Source organism: Desmodus rotundus, chromosome 3 (assembly GCF_022682495.2).
Source record: "Desmodus rotundus isolate HL8 chromosome 3, HLdesRot8A.1, whole genome shotgun sequence".
In the NCBI taxonomy this organism is placed as follows: domain Eukaryota; kingdom Metazoa; phylum Chordata; class Mammalia; order Chiroptera; family Phyllostomidae; genus Desmodus; species Desmodus rotundus.
In genome coordinates this window covers 11,346,674-11,366,223 of record NC_071389.1, presented here as the reverse complement: position 1 = coordinate 11,366,223, position 19,550 = coordinate 11,346,674, and the positions used below count along the sequence as shown (strand labels likewise).

At 44.9% G+C, this 19,550-nt stretch overlaps 1 protein-coding gene and 1 pseudogene across 2 annotated transcripts in view; both read right to left on the bottom strand.

The window, feature by feature from the left end:
- MICOS10 (mitochondrial contact site and cristae organizing system subunit 10) overlaps nt 1-19,335 on the bottom strand; it is a 29,895-nt gene extending 10,560 nt beyond the window's left edge. Inside the window, exon 1 of one of the 2 annotated variants that reach the window (XM_024554302.4) lies at nt 19,159-19,335. In XM_024554302.4, coding sequence (XP_024410070.1) covers nt 19,159-19,222 — 64 coding nt within the window. In that variant the 5' untranslated portion in view covers nt 19,223-19,335. The remainder of the gene's footprint in view (nt 1-19,158) is intronic. The other variant, XM_024554303.4, reaches the window with a different exon arrangement.
- Nucleotides 4,783-9,991, bottom strand: LOC112299166 (small ribosomal subunit protein eS27-like; annotated as a pseudogene).
- Nucleotides 19,336-19,550: the final 215 nt, after the last annotated feature.

Below are 19,550 nucleotides of genomic sequence, written 5' to 3'. Positions count from 1 at the left end.
GTCACACCACCACCCCGCAAGAGAAAGTGTGCGATGGCTCGGTCCTCATCGGTGTCGCTCCTCGCGAGTTCTGGACGGATTAACGACGAGCGCCCAGGTACCCCTGCACTAGCACTTATCAAGGAGAAGGCACCGAGCACAGATTTCCTTACTCGTGCAGCACGCCGCTCCAATACATAGTATTTACTCTTTGAAAAGCGGGAAGTGTTACACAGTGGTTATACTTCAGCTATAAGCTTATATGGGCTTGGGGGCCAGACAGGCTGAACGTGACTGAGGATACTGCTCAGGTTACTTGGCAGTTGGGGGTCAGTCTTCGGGTAAGTTATGTAACTTCTCTAGGCATCAGTTTCTTCACGTGGAAAAGGAGCACGCGACGTTCACAAGGCCTATCCCCGACTGGGCGCAGTGAGGACTAAAGAGCACGCGTGCAGAGAGCTCGGAAGGACAGCGCGTTGACAGCGTCACTGCTCTTTTCCTCCACAGAAAGCCTCTCACGAACAAACCCAAGCCTTAAATGTGTACTGAGCACCGAAGGGCAAGCAAGAGTGCTGCGGTTACCCAAGGTCAGAGATGAGTAAAACCTGTCTCGTCCTTGGAGAGCTCATGATCAGGAAAGGGTAACAGGTCAGGCGTCCACAAAGGCGAACAAAAGCAGATCCTCGGTGCCCCGAGACCTGACAGAGGGGCAGTGTTCTACCGGGAAGATTTCTTTTTAACCTTCAAGAAAGAGGTGACGTTTGAGCTGTCTTAAAGGACAGACTTAAAAAAAAAAAGATTTTATTTATTTAATTTTAGAGAGAGGGGAAGGGAGGGATGAAGAGAAGGAGATACACCAACTGGTTGCCTCTCACACGCCCCCAACTGGGGACCTGGCCCACAACCCAGGCATGTGCCCTGACTGGGAATCGAACTGGTGACCTTTCGGCTCGCAGGCTGGCACTCAACCCGCTGAGCCACAGCAGCCAGGGCAAGGACAGACTTTTTTAACCGCCAGAGGTTTCGGGGAATGGGCATGCATTCCCCCCACTGGCAGAAAAGCAGGGTTTGTGTAGGGAAATGGGGTGGGAGGTGGGAGTGGGGGAGGGTGGCAGTCCAGCTAAAGCACGAGGCTCGCTGGTCCTGAAGAGCAGGAGATAAGGCTAGAAAGGGGTGGGACTCATTCTGAAGGCACGGGAATCTGGGCCAAGGAGCCTCCACAGCACTTAATTCAGCAGGCAGGGGGGTTCCCTGAAGCGTTTTTTAAAAGGCTAACAGGATTGAGGCTATGCTTTAGGAAGAGTCGTCTGACTAAGGTGTGTAGGATTACTTGGAAAGCAAGAGACATTTTGCTGGCAGAATTTGTAGGACTTAACAACTGATTAAGTGTGTGTATGTGTATCTGGGGTTTTGGAGGGTGCTGTGGGGAAGGCTGCAAAGAAAACGCTGAGAATTTCTACCTGGATAACTATAAAAACACTGGTGCTAGTTATAAGTCATTAAATCAGCTTTAATACCAAAGTCCCTTAATAAGTCTAAAATATAACTTGATTTATAAAATTGCAACATGTACATTCTTTTCAGGAACACCACGCAATATTAAGTTAAGAACATTCACTAAGCACTTATGCTTTGGGATTAAATCACCTCATTTTGATCCTCACAATAAACTTCTTTTATTGGCCCCGCTTTATAGCAAAGAAACCGAGACACAGAGAGGTTAAGTAACTTGCCTCGGGTCACACACCTGGGATGTGAACCCAGGCGGTCTGACTGCAGAGGCCCAGTCCTTGGTTGCCACGCTCGCTGCATTACTGCCAGGGCAGCGTCCTCACAGATGTACGGATCATAATCATATGATTACAGTCATTAATTCTGACTTCCCAAAGGAAATTAAGTACCTTCCCAAATTCATCCTGGCCAACACTAAGTGAGGCGTTTCCTTACTTACACAAACCGAGTCCCAACTGAGAGCCGGGCACCATGCTGGGCCCTGGGGCGTAAGTTCCTGCACTCACTGCGCTCACTGTCCAGTGTGGAGCACCAGCCACAGCGACAGAAGCAGGGTGTACCAGAAGCAATGGACAGAGCGCCCGCACCATTCGAGAAGGGAGGGGGAGGGACAGTGGCAAGAGAAATGAACTACAGGGAGCACGGATTACCTTTCCTGCCCATGCAACTGAAAAACGTTGCCTTACATACTTCTGTCCCTCCTCAACAGCTGTCCCCCCACCTTCGCTGTACTCCATGCCAGGGAGAAACAAAAGGGACCTCTGAACAGGAACTAGGAACTTCTGAGGAGGGGTGACCACACCTAATGATGATTCTGAAATAACAGATCCCAATGTAAAGATACATGTAGTCATGGACACAGTAAAAGAGATAGAAAAGGGGGTCAAATATTTTTAAAAGATACCAACGGGTTGTATTTAAGGTATAGCTGGTGCAAATAGTGAATATCTCAAATCGGCATTGCAAAGGTGTCGGAAGGCCTCGCCTGAATTTTGGGGGCTTCCTGTGAGCACGCGGCTTCTTCTCTGTTCCTCAGATCTGGTTCTAATAGAGCGCCTAGACTACGTGGGCGGGCAGACAGGACACAGCACCCCGACGCCTTCGCATCCAGCAGCATTCCACAGGGGCACTCCGAAAGGGGCCGACATTCTACAAAGCCCCAGACGTGAACCTCTCCAAACCACTGGATACTTTAAGAAACCAAAAACTTAGTTTCATAAACTCAGTGAAGAAAGAAATCTCCTAAAATATAAGTTATGAACGGAAATAAAGTGAATTTCAAGCTACACTGAAACCAGCAGAAAAATAAGCTGTAATGTGTCAATGATCACAGTCAATCTCTCTGGGAACACATGCGATTCCCAGCATTTGTTCTAATATCAAGACGAAGCATGACTGGAGCAGTTACAGACTGTACTTTTGCTTCCAGTCAAAGTGGGATATTCAGGAGCCTACGAGTTCAGGGTCTGTCACATACAGGCCTGTGCTGAAATGGTAAAAAGATAAATAAAAACACACATTCCTACCACTAATGGATTTCGATGTAGTCGTCTGAAATGATGCCAAGAAACAAGCAGCTTTCTTAGGACTACCTTCCTAGTAAAAAGTGAATTATGCTGCTTTAAATCAATTGCTTCAGTTAATCATTTAACTTCCATCAAACAGGAATTCTGAGTGGATTATATGTGCAGGTTCTGACAAACAATCAGAAACATTTGTTCTAACTTGTAAACATTTGTCAAAGTTAAGTAAGTCTACAAATCCATCAACAATTATGTGACAGTGTTACATTAATTATAAGTTATCCTACGCATCCTAATGCAGGTTTAGGTTGGATAAAGAAACCTGAAGTAAAAGCACAGGATTTCAATTCCTCCCATGTACACTGTTAACTATTAATCAAACGGTTTTAAAATTCTACTAGAAGAGACATCACTGAAGCCACCCGAAGAGTCTATGTGACCTTAAACGAGCCCTTGGCCATGCTGTGATCTGCCCGTCCACCCGCCCTCTCTCCGAGACATGCCTCACACCGCTTTTCCGTTCAACTCCCCATCACCCATTAATATGCACCCTTATTCTCACATCCTGTACTTTTTCTAGTTTGCACTTAAGTTTATCTTGTATTTCTTACTCCTGTCATGCTGTCTAAAGAGCACTTCAGATTCATTTTCTCCACTTCTTATTTTTAAAAAAGCCAAGTTAAATTGCTGTTAACAGTTACCAATTCAAACAGACTTTCACTTTATAAATAATACAGTTCTTTCCTTCTTTCTATCTTCCTTTTTTACAAGCATTCTTTTGGTTTTTAAAAAAAACCTTAAAATTACAACCTACATTTTTAAAAAAGTCATGCTAGTTATTGTTTGTTCCTCTTTCTTCATCCCCATCTTGTTCAGTCGCTGGAAGAGTGTGCACGCACAGACGTGTGAACCCGTGACCCTGTGCTGTGTCAGTATTAGTCTGAAAGGGCTGTGGCTGGGGAGTCACAGAGAGTGAGAAGTTGGGGAAGTTTCAAATCAGAAAGAAGGCCTTTCTTCCAGTACATTCAATAGATAAAAACTAAGCTTCTATTGGAGGAATTCAAGTAGCATCCAGGCCTTACCTCCTGAACCTCATACTTGTACCAGAGGAGACCCACAAATTCTAGGGCTCCATAGAGCATATTTTGAGAACTGGTAATAAATGAACTCTCCCGTTTGTTATAAGTTACATGATTCCAAACAGCCATCTCAGGTAGGCACGGTCTCTAGCTGAAATAGAAACCAGCTCCATTCAGGGGGAATAATATCCTAAACCAAGCTCCAAACTAGTTCCGGGTCAGTGGTGGGGGAATGGAGAGGGTGTATGTCTGTGCCTAGTGGGTGGGACCCCAATGGCTGGTTAAATCCAGGAGGCGAAGAGTTATTGGCTGGGAACAGAAGACAGCAGTCTCATGGACAAATCTGTCTAATACCCAGAGAAAGAAACAGGCTCCAAACCAATCACCCTGGCTCATGGGCCTAGGGAAAGGTCTCAGTCTCCCCAGGTGTCAATTTTCTAATCTGTGAAACCAGAGAGTTGAAATAACTTAGCTGTTACCAGCCTTCCCACCCCCCAAAGAATAAAATTATTTTTCCAAATAAAATACGCATCATACAGAAAAGAGAAAATAAAACAGATCAAAGTGGAGCTGCTCTGGGGGGCAGGGGGAAGTGGCTTGGAAGCCTGACCAGAAAGCACTTTCTCAGCCTCCCCTCACTTTCCTCTCTGTACCCACTCCTACCCAATGGCAACTCCTGGGATGCTCTGGAGGACACTAAAAAACCCATGGACCAAATGAGTCCCTAAGGTTTCTTCCGGCTCTAATCATCTATCATTCTGGAAGTCTGTGAATTCACGGAGGTTATTAACACGGGGCCATCCAAGAAAAACAACAATGGGACATGATCACATCCACCAAGAGCAAGTAAATCCTTTCAACCTGTCAACCGATGAGAAACTTCATCAATAGAGACCAAGGTGATTTCACAGTTGGACTTTCACGTTAAACTACTCACCTGTTCAGTAACAAGACTAGACTTAACATATTCATTTAGAGTATTCACTGTCTTCAACTATAGGAACCAACTGAATTCAGTGGTAAATATATTTTGAAAAGAAACTGTTCTCATTTGTTCATTTGCTTACGTTACAAAAACGAAGTTAATGATCCTCCCCTCCAAGCATCATTATTATTCCCAAGGGATACTTTGGATTAAGTTTACCAGTCCATTTATATAAACAGTATCATATCATGCATGATGTCCTACAACTTGCTCTTCTCACTTTATAATTATCAAGGACAGCCTTCTGTGACAGTACATCTTTTTAAAACTTTTTATTGAAATATACATACAGAAAGCTGCACAGTTAAGTAGACCACTCGATGAATCTTCAAACTAAACACAGCCACATCACCAGCAACCAGAGCAAGGAACAGAAGCTAAGTGACACCCCCAGAAGCTCACCTGTGCTCCCTTTGGCAGAACTCTCCATTCAAAGATAGCCACATTGTCACCAAAATAACCATCTTGATTTCTAATAGCACAGAGTACTTCCGCCTGTTTTTAAACTTGCAGAAATGAAATTGCACAGTGAGAACTTTAACCCAACAACGTTGTGGATGGCTGTATGTATCAAAAGTCCGTCCATTATCATTGCTGTATAGCAGGCCACTACATTAACATACCACAACCTACTTACCCATTCTGCTGGGCATTTGGGTAGTTTCTAGTTGATTCTGTTAAGAATAGTGTTCTGTGAACTTTTAGTGTAGTCACTTGGTGAAACAGATGCATGCGTGTCTCTTGGGTACATATACACCAGGAGTGGAACTGCTGTGTCACAGGGTGTACGTAGAGTTAGCTTTAGCAGACACCGCCGATTCTCCAAAGGGGTTACAACTGATTTGTACTTCCACCAGATGAGCCTAAGGGGGGTTGCTTACATCTTCACTGACACCGAGTATCTGTCATCCTTTTCATACTTCATCCCTTTGGTTTTAAATACTGTTCGAGGTATAATTTATGTGCAATAAAATGCACCCTTTCAGATTGTACAATTCAGTGAGTTAGATAGGTGTGTATACATGTGAAACCGGCACCACAATCCCCCCCAAATTTCCTTGTGCCTCTCAGCAGTCCATCCTTCCCTTCCCCCTTTGCCCTAGACAACCACTGATCTCCTGTGTGTTGTCATCACAGATTGGATTTCATTTTCTAGAATTTACATGTGAATGGAATCATAAAGTATACACAGGCACACGCTGCTTACTGCAGCACCTTGCTTTACTGAGCTTCCCAGGCATGTGCTTTGACAAACTGAGGGCAAGACCCTCCACCAGCAAAAAGATTATGACCCGCTTTATTGCTGTGGTCTAGTGCTGTGATCGATGGCCCATCTCCAGGGTCTGCCTGCACTCTTTGTCTGTCTGTTTGCTTGGAGGGTGTTTTGGTGGCGAAACCCCAGGACAGACAATATGTACTCTTCTGTGTCTAGCTTCTTTCACCCAACTGAATGATTCCGAAATGCATGTATGTTGTCGTGTGCAGCAGCAATTTGCTCCCTTCTATTAGCAAATGTTCGAGTCTATGGCTAGTCCATATTTTGCTTATCCATTTATCTGTGATGGGTATCTGGGTTCTTTCCAGTTTTGGGGCATTATGAACAAAGCTGCTATGAACATTCATATGCCAGACTCTTTGTGGACGTGTTTTCATTTCTCCTGGGTTAATCCCCAGGACTAGAACGACTACACGGTGTGTTTAACTGTATAAAAACTACCTACCAGTTTTGCAAAGTGGCGGCATCATTTTACATTCCCATCAGCGGTGTGCAAGATGCCAGCTGGTCCACACCCGCATGAACCTTAGTGGTGTCAGTCTTTTAAACTATTTTAATGGATGTGTAGGGGTATCTCGTATTGCAATTTTAATTCTTTTGTAAAAAATCTTTTCAAACATTTTACCCATTTTCTTAAATGAGTTGTGTTGTGATTAATTTTAAGATTTCCCAATTTATTCTGGAAACAACTCCTTTGTCAGATACATGCGTTGCGAAGGTGTCCTCCCATTCTGTGGCTTGTCGCTGTGTGCTGTGTGCTTGTTCCGCGCGATAAGAACTGTAGGACCTACTCTCTCAGCAGCTTTCAGGTGCCCACGCAGCCGTGCCGCTGTAGCCACCACGTTGCACGTCCCATCCCCAGTGTCCACCTGTCTTACAACCGAAGCGTCTTTTGACCACTTTCATACTGTTCCCCCACCCTCTTTGCTTTCCTTTTTAAGGCTGAGTAATAGTCCACATTTTGTCTATCCCTTCACAGACTCAAAGCGTCTGAGATATACAGTGTTTGGGGGCTGGCAAGATTCGGGCTGCTCAGCCGGCTCTGTAACAGCGGCCAGGTGCAGCCGTTGGGGACAAGAATGAAGGGCTGGGTTTCCCGCTAATCCCAACTGAGCAGCCTGGTTCACCTCTGCTTCCAAAAAAATCTACTTACTTAGGCTAAAGGAACAATATGCACTTGAGTTTTTGTTTTTACGTAAGAGGGAGGAAAAGCTACGATAGTTGCGAGTGTCCATCGGTGGTTGCTGGCACCAGCTCAACGCCAACAGGAATCCCCCACTGGGGGTGCAGCGAAGCACGGCTGTGCAGCTGCAGAACAGCTCAGTGTGACACAGCCTGGCTGTGAGGCGGCCAGGGGCCTGGCCCCTCCAGCTGGATGGCTCGGCTCTGCTCGAGGGTCTGCTCCCCTCAGCTCCAGAGAGACATCTTCAGGGTTTCAACTCAGCCAGGGAGAGAGCCGCAGTCTTAGGTGGAAAGGGAAAGTGTGCTCTGTGTTTTTGATTTTTTAATGGTGTCTTTCAAAGAGCAAACATTTTATATTTTGATCAAATCCAGTATGTCATTTTTTCTTTGCGAATTTTTGCTTTTTGTGCCCTAAGGAATCTTTTCTGAGCTCAAGGTCACAAATATTTTTCTCCTGTTTTCATCTAGAGATTTTACAGTGTTAGCTTTTACATTTAGGTCTGTGATCCTCTCAAGTTAATTTTTTTATGTGTGATAATGAGGTTCATTTTTTTCTCTACATGGATATTCAGTAATTGTAACACGATCTGCTGAAAAGATTTCCCTTTTCCCATTAACTGACTGGGCATCTTTGTCAAAAACAAACTGACCGTGTATTTATGGTGTGCGAGGATTTCTGGACATAGCTGACCCCACCGACCCGCATGCACACCCCGCCTCCAGTACCACAATCTTGTTCACTGCAGCTCCACAGTTCGTCTTGAAATCAGGTAATGTTATTCCTACAACTTGGTTTTTCTTTTTAAAAATTGCTTTGGCTGCCTTGACCAGTGTGGCTCGGTTGACTGGCTGTCATCAGGCAAAGCGAAAAGTCACTGGTTTGATTCCCAGTCAGGGCACATGCCCAGGTTGTGGGTTCGGTCTGTTAGATGGGGTGCGTGTGAGAGGCAACCGATCGATGTTTTCCTCACCTCGATGTTTCTCCCCCTTTCTTCCTCCCTCCCTTCCCCTAAAAATAAATAAATAAAATCTTTATTAATAAGTAAATAATTTCTGTGGCTATTTTGGATTGTTTACTTTTTCATATAGATTTTAAAATAAGCTTCTCAATTCCTATAAATATCTTTGAACATTATTTTTCTTGAGGGAAAAACAAAGATAAACTTCCTCACTGGATGAGTAAAAAAGGCTAATATGGTAGTGTACCAAATACTATGGCAAATAACCAGCATTAAATTAACGTTAGCTTTGTCTCTCTTTCCCTCTCTTGGCCTTTAAATAAATAGGACCCAATCCAGCAATGCCCTACCATTTCACTAGTGGGTCAATGGCCACAGTAAAAATATTACCACACCAAATGACTTTTATAAGTAAATATTTGTATTTTTACTTGGATTCAACACTAAAATGCACTTGCCAGAGAAAGCAATTCAGCATATTTACTAATAAACTATTTCAGCCCACATTTTAGGAAAGCATAAAACCACAGCCAAACAAAAATGTAAATATGTTTTCAAGTTCCATATAGTGCCTAATTACATTATTCTATAATACTGACAGAAAAGTCTCCTCTAGCAAGATCACAATGTTCCACTATTCATATATTGCTGCTGCCAATGGAAAAAGTATTTCTGCGCTTGTTTAGAAATTGCTTAGAAATACATACACTATTTAGAAATACATGTAACAAAACAGGGCTACTAATTCAACAATTAACATGTACTAATTTGAAACCCAAACCTATAAACAAACAAAACCCTTTGAAGTACTTTCGTCTGGCCTAATTGATATCGCTCCCTGAAATGGAGAGGCATCAGTTTGCAAACACAGGCCACCAAAAGGCAATTTTTGGTGAACCACCAATACTTTGCGGTAACCCACATTTATCAGATGAACTGATACTTAAAGAAAAACAAAAACTTGCTTTCTTTTTCCATGACTTTGTTCAAGGTCTCTTTCAGTGTAGTATTTTTTAACATTAAAGTGGTTGGAAACAATTAATTTAACTACACTTAATTGACCAGTGGATGAACACACAAAATCTGCTGGCTAATTCTAAGGAAGCCTAGCTGCTAAGTAAGTTATTTACTGTCCTTTTTTTTTTTATTATTATTCAAAATGTGTTTATTGGGATGGTTCCCCACTCATTCTGAGTTGGGGTGCTTTTAGTGCTGCTTCCTTCTGAAGGAGCATCCTTTGGTCAGCCTGGCTATTCCTCCTGCAGGCGACCGAGGAGAGAGGAGCAGCTAGCACACAAGACCTCTGTCTGTGCAGGGCTACAGATGGTGGGGGGGCAGGCGCCGGGCCAGGGGACTTTACAGCGTCCTGGGCATTGCACGCCCATGAAGCAGGAACTGGGGCTCTGCACCAGGCTCTTCTCTTTGTGTTTCCTCTTCTCCTCTTCTGCAGAGGGACGAAGGAGAGCCTTAGTGAGAGGGATGTTGTCATGGGGAGGTCATCACCACTGGAAAGGCCTGTCCTACTTTCTTAACAAGGAAGGAACAAGGCCAAACCCCTTTTTTTTTCATGAAGATGAACATATAGCAAGGCAATAACTTTCATCCCGCTGACTTGAGCTGCATATAACCAATGACCGATCTCAAGATAAACCAGAAATTAATAAACTGCAAAATGTTACTGGGGCTCCTCTCCTGCCTCTCTTATTGGTCAACTCCAACAGCATTCTCCGTGTGCAGAGGCCAGGCATCAGCCCGCTCCTCCCACTCCTGGGCCTGCATTTCAAGCTCTGTAGGTACAACCATGGTACTGTCACCACACGTCAGTCTCCACTCCACTCCTGCTCCCACCTGATTGCCGGTCCCCTCTAATTTGACCATCTTTGGCAAGATTTTGCAATAATACGCTAACCCATCTCTCTGTCTTCACTCTGACCCTTTCCAATTCATTCTCCTCATGCTAACTCAGTGACTTTTCTGAAATCAGAAATGCAGCCATGTCACTCTTCAACTTGACATTCAATGGTTTTTCTCAAAGCTACATAAAGAGTGGTCGTACAACCCATCAATTCCACTCCCATTACATATCCAGGAGAAATGAAAACGTACGTCCACACAAAAACTCATGCACTGGGTGACAGCAGCATAATCCCTAATAGCCAGAAAGTGTGAACAACGGAAATGCCCACCAGCTGACAAATGGATAAACAGAATGCAGGATTCCAAACCACAGACGATTATTTGGCAACAGATGTCAGTACTACCCAAAGTGACCTACGGACCCCTATCAGAATCCCATGACATATTTTTTGCAGAAATCGAAAAACCCATTAAAAAAATGTACATGAAATATCAAGGGACTCTCAACAGCCAAAGTAATCTTGAAAAATAAGAGCAAGCCTGGAAGACTCATCCTTCCTGATTTCAAAATTTGCTACAAAGCTACAGTAATCAAAACAGTGTGACACTGGCATAAAGATATATAGACCAGTGGAACAGAGAGCCCAGAAACAACGCTTGTATATGATTGAATGATTTTTGACAAGGGTGCCAAGGCCATTCAATGAAGAAAGAATAGTCTTTTTTAATAAATGGTGCTAGGAAAACTGGATATCCATATGCAAAAGAATGAAGTTGGACCCTCCCTTACCTGACACCAAATACAAAAATCAACTCATTATGGCTCTGTGCTAACTCCGGTGAGCGTCAGAACTGAATTGAATTACAGGACATCTAGCTGGTGTCAGAGAATCGCCTAGCATGGAAAACTCACACATCTGATGTCAGAAGTACTGGGAGTATGTGAGTAAAAGAGAAACACGGAAGTTTTTCCTGCTCAGAAACCAAAGGCACAAGCAACAAAGAAAAAATAGACAAATTGGACTCCATGAAAATTTAAACTGTTGTCCATCAGAAGACAATATCATAACAAAACGAGGCCCAAAGGCAACAAGTGGGAGGGTGTGGGCAAGGCTGGTGCAATGTGGTCGGTCGTCAGTTTCAGCATTCTTTAACAACAACAGGGCGCGGGGGAGTACGCATGTTTGAAATGAGGTAAATGGATGATGAACTGTTCCGTGAAATTTAAAAATCAACCAATCTGTCAATGCGTCAGCCCATCAATACCCACCAAGTTGTAGCACTTCCTTTGGCAATTTGGGAAAAAAAACCCCAAAGTGTAATTCTCTCTTCTCTCTCTTTCTTACACACATGTACAAACCTCTCTGGGGGATAGTGAGAGGCCACTGTCCCCCAGAGGAGATTTGATCACCAGGCATGGGACCCCACACGTCTGCCTTCCAGGTGCAAGTGCTAGGCAGTCAGCACGGTGCCACGTGGACCCCAGATATGGCTACCAGCAGCCACCAGACCAGCTACACAAGCAGCCACGGCCACACCACCACTACCACCTCCCTGTGCATGAATTTATCCTCAACTGTCAGATCAATAAAGCCTCCTGCAGCTCAAAAAAAGAGAGACAATATCAACAGAGTAAAAAGGCATCCTACATAATGGAAAAAAATATTTGCAAACCATACATCTAGTAAGAGATTAATATCCAGAATATACAGAACGAGTGCCTAAAACACAACAGACACTGAAAAGACATTTCTCCAAGAAAGAAAAACAAATGGCCAATACACACATGAAAAGATGCTCGACACCCTTAATCATTAGGGAAATGCACATCAAAACTCCAATGAGATACTACCTTACACCCACTAGGAGAGCTACTATCAAGGAAGGAGGGAGGGAGGGAGGGAGGAAAGTGTTGGTAAGGACGTGAAGAAATTGAGACTCTTGTGCACTGTTGGTAGGAATGTAAAATGGTACAGCCGCAGTGGAAAACAGTGTGGCAGATCCTCAAACTATAAAAAATAGAATGAATATATGATCCAAGAATTCCACTTCTGAGTAAGCACCCATGTTCGTAACACCATTACTCACAATAGCTACAATGTGGAAGCAACCAAAATGTCCATCAACAAGTGAACACACAAACACACACGCGCGAATATTATTCAGCCTTAAAAAGGAATGAAATTCTGACATATGCTACATCATGATACTTGAAGGCATAATGCAAAGTGAAATAAGCTAGTTTGAAAAAGACAAATACTGCACGATTCTTCGTACGCGAGGTCCCTAACAACAGTCAAAATCACAGAGACAAAAAGTGGAATGATGGTTGCTGGGGGCTTGGGGGGAGGTGGGCCCGGGGAGTCATTATCACACGGGTACAGAGTTTCAGTTTTAAAAGAAGAAAAGAAGTCATGGAGATGGGTGATAGTAACGACTGCACAGTATTACGAATGTGTTTGACACTACCACTTATTGTACACTTAAAAATGGTTACAGTGGTCAATTATATTATGTATATTTTATCACAATACAAAAATTGGACAAATATCAGGGAAATATAGGACTAAATGATATAATGCATGTAAAATGTAACATGCTTAGCACAGTGTCTGGCACGTGGTAAGTGCTGGATAAATGACAGCCATTAGCATCATTCCCCACAGGGGTCAAAGTCTCTTTCCTCTGGGGAGTAGCCTGGACAGTCTCCGGGGCCTGGAATGCAGTCCTCCACCGGGCCCACCTACTAAACGCCCACATATTGTCCCCGAGATAAAACTCCAATGTCACCACCTCCCTTTCACACCCCTCAAAGAGATAAGCCCCTCAAGGGGAGGGCCAGTGCCTATTCATCTGTGCAACCCCCATACCCCAGGCTTGTCACAACCCCTGGTATTGTGTTGGGAAGGATATACATTAACGTTTATATTATGCAATCATCACATACACACAGTTTTGGTCTGTCCAGAAAGTAACCAGCCATGTAATATGAAATAAGAGGCATTTATTGAAGCAGATACAAGACACAAGAAACACTGTACACAGGACAATGACATCTCAGTCCCCTTCAAAGTTACAGCCTTGAGGAAATCTGGTTCATTAGTAGCAGTTTGAATCAAGTCATTAGCAACTGCTACTGAGTAGCATTCCTTCTACTCTGGTAACAGAAGCCATGGAATGAGTTTTGCCATAATACATTTCTTGCCAAGATCCTGAATCAAAATCTCAGACACGGGAGTTTTTGGAATCTCTAGATCAGCTTCTAGTTCTCACACTGCCAGTCACCAATGTTTGTTATTGCAGCCATTCACATTCAACATTCTCAGGTGTCCTGCTTGTGGCAGGCCTTCCAGAACGTGGATCACTTCCAACAGGTTCTGACCGTCTTTGAAGCACTTGTGCCACGCTTTTATTTGGGCTGCACTCATTGCATCGTCCCTGAAAGCCTTCTGAACCATCCAAATAGTTTCCATAGAGGAGTGTTCAAGCTTAATGCAAAACTTGATGCAGATTCATTGCTCTACTTGCTCAGTCATTTTGAATGTGATGGCCACATGGTACATACGCTCACTCAGTGACGCCTACTGTCCCCACTGATCAGTACTGTGAAGTCGTCATTGTTCACACATGCGCATTCCAGTCCAGTCTCCCTGGCTGCCAGGTTACATCGATGTTGCACAAACCGTTCTCATTTATATTAACAACGAGACTGTATGTGTGTGTGTGTGTGTATAGCTAGTCAGGCTTCCATACCACTCACAATAGCCAAGATCAGAGCAAATGTGTCTTTTTAACTTATGATCGCTAATGCAGCTAACATTGATCAAGAACAGCTAATGTTCTAACTGCTCTACAGAGATCACTTCACTTCCTCACTTACAACAACCGTCTGAAGCCAGTACTACTATTTTACAGACGAGGGGAAAAGGTACAGAGAGGCACTTATTGGAAGTGCATTTATTTCTAATGGGGAAAAAGTGGGTAAAAGAAAAGCAAAGGCACACGAATGCTGCCACGGTCCACTGAACGGAATACGTTCCAGGGGCTGCTGACAAATGCCACGGCTTGCCTTTTTCCTTGTCACTAAGAAAGTGAAAAACACTGTGGTGCTTAATGTACCCGTCTTGCAAAAACAGCCTTTATCAGAAAAGTATCAACAGCCTTGGCCCACCCCTCCCCCAACCACTTCAGATTTCCTGGGCGATACACAGATTAGTACACTAGATATCGCTTATTCGCGTCTCACAGTGGGAATGAAATGCAGGGAAGAGGGACACCACCGATTTTACAGCTTGTCAAGTCACGTTAGGGATTCCCAGGACCTCCACATGAATCCGGGAAGTACTGGAGTCAGATTTTCCTCAGTCTCCTGCAAATCTGCAGCCCTGAGGCCCTCTGGCCATCCTCACACACACATTACCTTGGTCTGGAGATCGCAGCCTGCAGTGCTGGCCTTCAGCACTCAGGGGGGAGTTGCCACAGGACTCCAAGGCAACAGAGTGCTTCCGTGACCCACGTGTGCAGGGCTCAGAGGTGCTCAAGCCATAGGGAGGGAGGCACCTCTGTGGGCCTGGTGTCCGTGACTTTCTCATCTGGAAACTGACTTTCCCCAGGAAAGAGAACATGCAGAACCTCCCATCCAGGCTACACTGGCAAGAGCCTATGCCTCCTATTTTCATTAACAAGAATGTGGGATGTATGTGGGTGCATACAAGACAAATTACTCAGTACTACAAGAAAAATAAACGGCACAGGCCTTGAAGCGAGTGAGGAAAGGAAACCAGAGCATTCAATAAACCTGATAACAAACTTAAAAATAAACGCATAAAATTATCAAAAGCCATTAATGACGCAGTCACATAAAACCAACGGAACATGACATTCATGAAATGTAATATCCTTCATCCCTTTTTAATTTCCTGCAGTAAGGCGCTGGCACTAGCATTTAAAGCAACATCACTCTCTGTTTAAAAATAAAACTGCTCTCTGGTTTATGTTTCTTGGTTGACTACCTCCAAACATTTCTAATACTCCTTTAATATTAAGAGCTACTGACAGTAATTTACATCCCCAGATGAAATACAAAGTTGATAAAAGTCCCAAAAGCATAAGGACACATGATCAAACATGTGAATTAAGCAAGTGACCAAAGGGTCACTGGTTCGATTCCCAGTCAGAACACATGCCTGGGTTGCAGGCCAGGTCCCCAGTAGGGGGCGCATGAGAGACAACACACATTGATGTTTCTCTCCCTCTCTTTCTTCCTCCCTTCCCCTCTCTAAAAATAAATAAATAAAATCTTTAAAAAAGTGTGGGGGGGAAACACTGTCTAAGGTACGTGTTTCCAAGGGCTATCTAACTCATCTGTGCAACATCTAGGCCAAACATGAACAATTAAAATAGTGTTTTTCCCCCAGCAAACCAGTGGGGAAAAAACAAAAAGGCTTTAGCCAAACAGCGACGTGCTCACAAAGGGAGCTGTCCACTCACCACGGCTGCCCTGCGGTCTCGGTCAAGGCAGAGTATAAAAGTATCGATGGATAACTGAAACCTGCACTGGCCCTTCGTCCCCGCCTGACTCTTCTAAACAGCCTCTGTCTTCTGACGGGCTGCCGTTCCGAGCGCATTTCTACTCTTAAGTACTGGAAAAGCACAGCTCCAAAGAGGTTTAAAGAGTTCTCACTGCCTAAAGGAGCAGGAGCTAGCACACTCCCCACAGAGGGGAGTTCACCCCGACAGTCTCAGGGACCATTCAGACTAAATAAGGCTCCCCAAGTTAGACTCCATGCCTGTCTCTCTTATGCCCCATGTCTACGACCATCACTAAAGGGACAACCGCCTCTAAATCGGAACTCAGCTCCCCCTTTCAACTTCTCCGCTATCGCTCTCAAATTCAACTATGTAAGCTTTAGAAAAGCAACCAAAATCATGACCCTGTTTTCTCCCTATAGTCTCTCTCCTGCTAAAGGTAACCAGTTACTAAGTCTTATATGTTACTTGGTGTAAGTGAGGTACACATACCCCACTCCTGTTTTACTTCCAAATTCTGATCAATGACATTACCACTTACCCAAGCTCTAACCTTGCAGCCATTAAATATATATATATATATATATATACACATATATATATATTTTTAATTTTTAGAGAGAGAGGAAGGGAGAGAGACAGAGAGAGAGAAAAACATCAACTTGTGGTTCCACCCACCTATGCATTCATTGGTTGCCTCTTTTAGGTGCCCTGACTGGGGTATTGAACCCGCAACCCTGGTGCGTTGGGTCAACGCTCTAACCATTTAGCTACCTGGCCAGGGCCAGGAGTCATCTTTATCAGGAATGAGGATGAGGTAAAGTTAACGAATTGGAGAGAAAATAAGAAAAAACAGCAGTTACTGAGTTCCTACTCTGTCCTCGCCACTGTGCTGGTCTAGGAAGTGGGTTACACTTTTTCATTTCATAAATGGGGAAAAAAGTCTGGAGTTCCTCAAATGTTTCTTTCTGGTCTAACAGTTCAGACTTTTCTCGCTTCACATTTACAGTACTGTCTGTCTCCTCTACTCCAGATTTGTTCTGTGTAAAACACCGCCAGAACAATCATATGGAAATTTCAGGCTATCACATCAGGTCCCTGTTGAGGGCAGTGAAATGCCTTCTGCCCACGGACTGGCCCAGAGCTCAATAAGTATTTGTTGTTTAAAACCATCCCACGATTCCCCACCAGCCTACGTGTAATGAGCCCTGGAAGGATCAAGTAGTAGCTTTAACCCAAGACAGAGGCCTTGAATCTACAGAATGCATGTAAAAAAGCCTTAAAGACAAAGTGGAATCTCTCCAAGACGTGGCCCAGTTCTGACTTCACCCAAACCAGCCTTCCCTGAGGAACAGGGGTGCTGAAATGACAATGCCCGGGATTCTAACCCAGCTCCTCCACTTCCAGCCACTTGACCTTTCCATGCTTCAATTTCCTCCTCCACTAAGTCCAACTAGGCCTCTGCTCAAATTCTTCCACCCTCCCTGACTATCCACGTCCAAGTCCTTCTCCAAGGTCAGCTAACGGGCCCATTTCCCATTCAAACTCTCACTAGATGACATTAGCCCATCACTCCACTTACTTGCTACAGCAAAAGAGCCGCAATCACTCATTTTAATTTTTATCTGTAGTCATACATCACCGTGTCTCATCTAATTTTACCTGTGTATGCCACACCCCCAGCCACCGCCCCACTGGGCGATCGTCACTGGCAAAACAACACTTCTATCAGCAATCACTACCACCCTCTACTATGCACAGTGCCGGGCACTCTGCTGCGTATCTCACGGGTTTTCGACCTTCACTCTTCATAATCCTTTTAGGTAAATCTGTCTCCTTGTCCCCATTTAAGGAAGCGACTTTACTCAAAGCTACAAAACTACTGAGTGTGGGGGTGAAGCCTGAGAGTGGATGATTTCAAACTCAGCTCTATCTACCGCCCATTCTTAACTACTACATCAGACTGTGTAGTAATTACTTTTATCTTTTTATATCTAGGAGCTAAATCTTCTCTCCAAAATGTAAGCTGTTAAGAAAAACAAAAATTGTGCATTTGTTTGGTCACTTCCAAAATAATCCATTCTTAATAAGTGAGTCATACTCAAGCCATAAAACTAACTCATTTAATCTTCACAACAAGTCTGGGAGATAGTAATCATTTTTATTGCCCTTTTACAAACGAGGGAACAGGCATGGAGAAGTTAAATAACTTGCCCCAAATCACACAGCTTGGTAAGTAGTGAATTCAAGGGTGAAGTGGTATTGAATACCTAAGATACACTGCTTCATTTAGTCACTCTTCTCAACGACTTTTATTAAGCACTCTTCCGGGGGTTGGGGATACAGCAGTGAATAAAACCAAAAACATCCCTGTTGTCATGGAGCTTACGATCTTATTTCTTTTCCTATATTGTCATTGAAGGACAATCCTCTTAAGTCCTCTGTAAGAGTTCCACGCAAAAACATCAAATTTGAACAATGAAAATGAGTATGGAAGAAAGAGCATGGGACTTGAAGCCAGAAAGCCTGGGACAAACACCCACGTTTGCCATTTATTAGACCCCGGGCAGATCCCTCCACCTGGCTCTCAATTTCAGGACCACTATGGGGTAATGAATTAAGTCGCGCACCCAGCACCGTGTCTGGCACTAGGAGTTCGCTCCGTAAAGGAATTCCCTCTTGGTAATGCGTGTCGTCCCTGAGCACATGTGAAAAGGCTACAGTTACATTCAGGACTACAAAGTGACCAACGTCTTACTTTCCAGGGCAATTCTCATTCCAGCTCACCATCACTGTCTCCGGTTTCAGGCCCGGATAAATCAGGTTACAACTCGGGAATGACAGCAACTCACGTTAGGGCCTGGCGGCGTCATAAAGTGCTCCCGATGACCACCTTTAGAAGGCACTTTACTTTCAGCTGGGGTGGGCCGTGGCCTCCTGACCGGGCTCCACTCCCGGTGCGGGAGATGTGGCCCCAGGGAGAATTTCAAGCCTCTGGCACGCGGTTGTGCCACCTGCCAACCCAACCCCCCCACCTCCTCGGGGCTGCAACTCCACTCCTCTCGCCCGGCGCCGCCCGGCCTCCTCCGACCCGAGTTCCCCACCGCCCGAGTGACCTCCCGCCCGGGCTCGGGCACCTGGCCCTGGCCTGAGGGACTGGAACAGGCCGGGCGGCCTGACCTCTCCCGGAGCTTCCCTTCCGCCCTCCAGGTCAGCGGAGCCCTGAGCTGGCTCCCCGGCTCCGGGCGGCGGCCGCCAGGGGCAAGCAGCCTCTTACCCATCTTGACGACCGTATCCGCCAAGCACCGGTCCCACTTCCTGCCGAGCTCTGAATCCGACATGTTTCTCGCCCTGAACTACAGCTTTGCTTACGACCGGGACCCGCGCTCCGACTCCAGGCAAGACTCGCGAGAGCTGGCGGCGGGTCCCAGGCCCAGCAGACCGGCGTCGGCCTGCCAGATATCGCGAGATGATCTGACTGCTTCCGTCCTTCACAGTTTTCTGAGTTGGTCGTCAAGGTGACGGGTTGCTGAGAGGCCCGAGGTGACCCTGACCTTGGAGCTGTGCCTACCTGAGGGTTTCGAAGCTATCAGGTTTCCTAGGTGGCATCCAGAGCCCTGTCTGGAAGCCCTTCCTCCGCACCAACTCCCGACGTTGGCTCTGGAAATT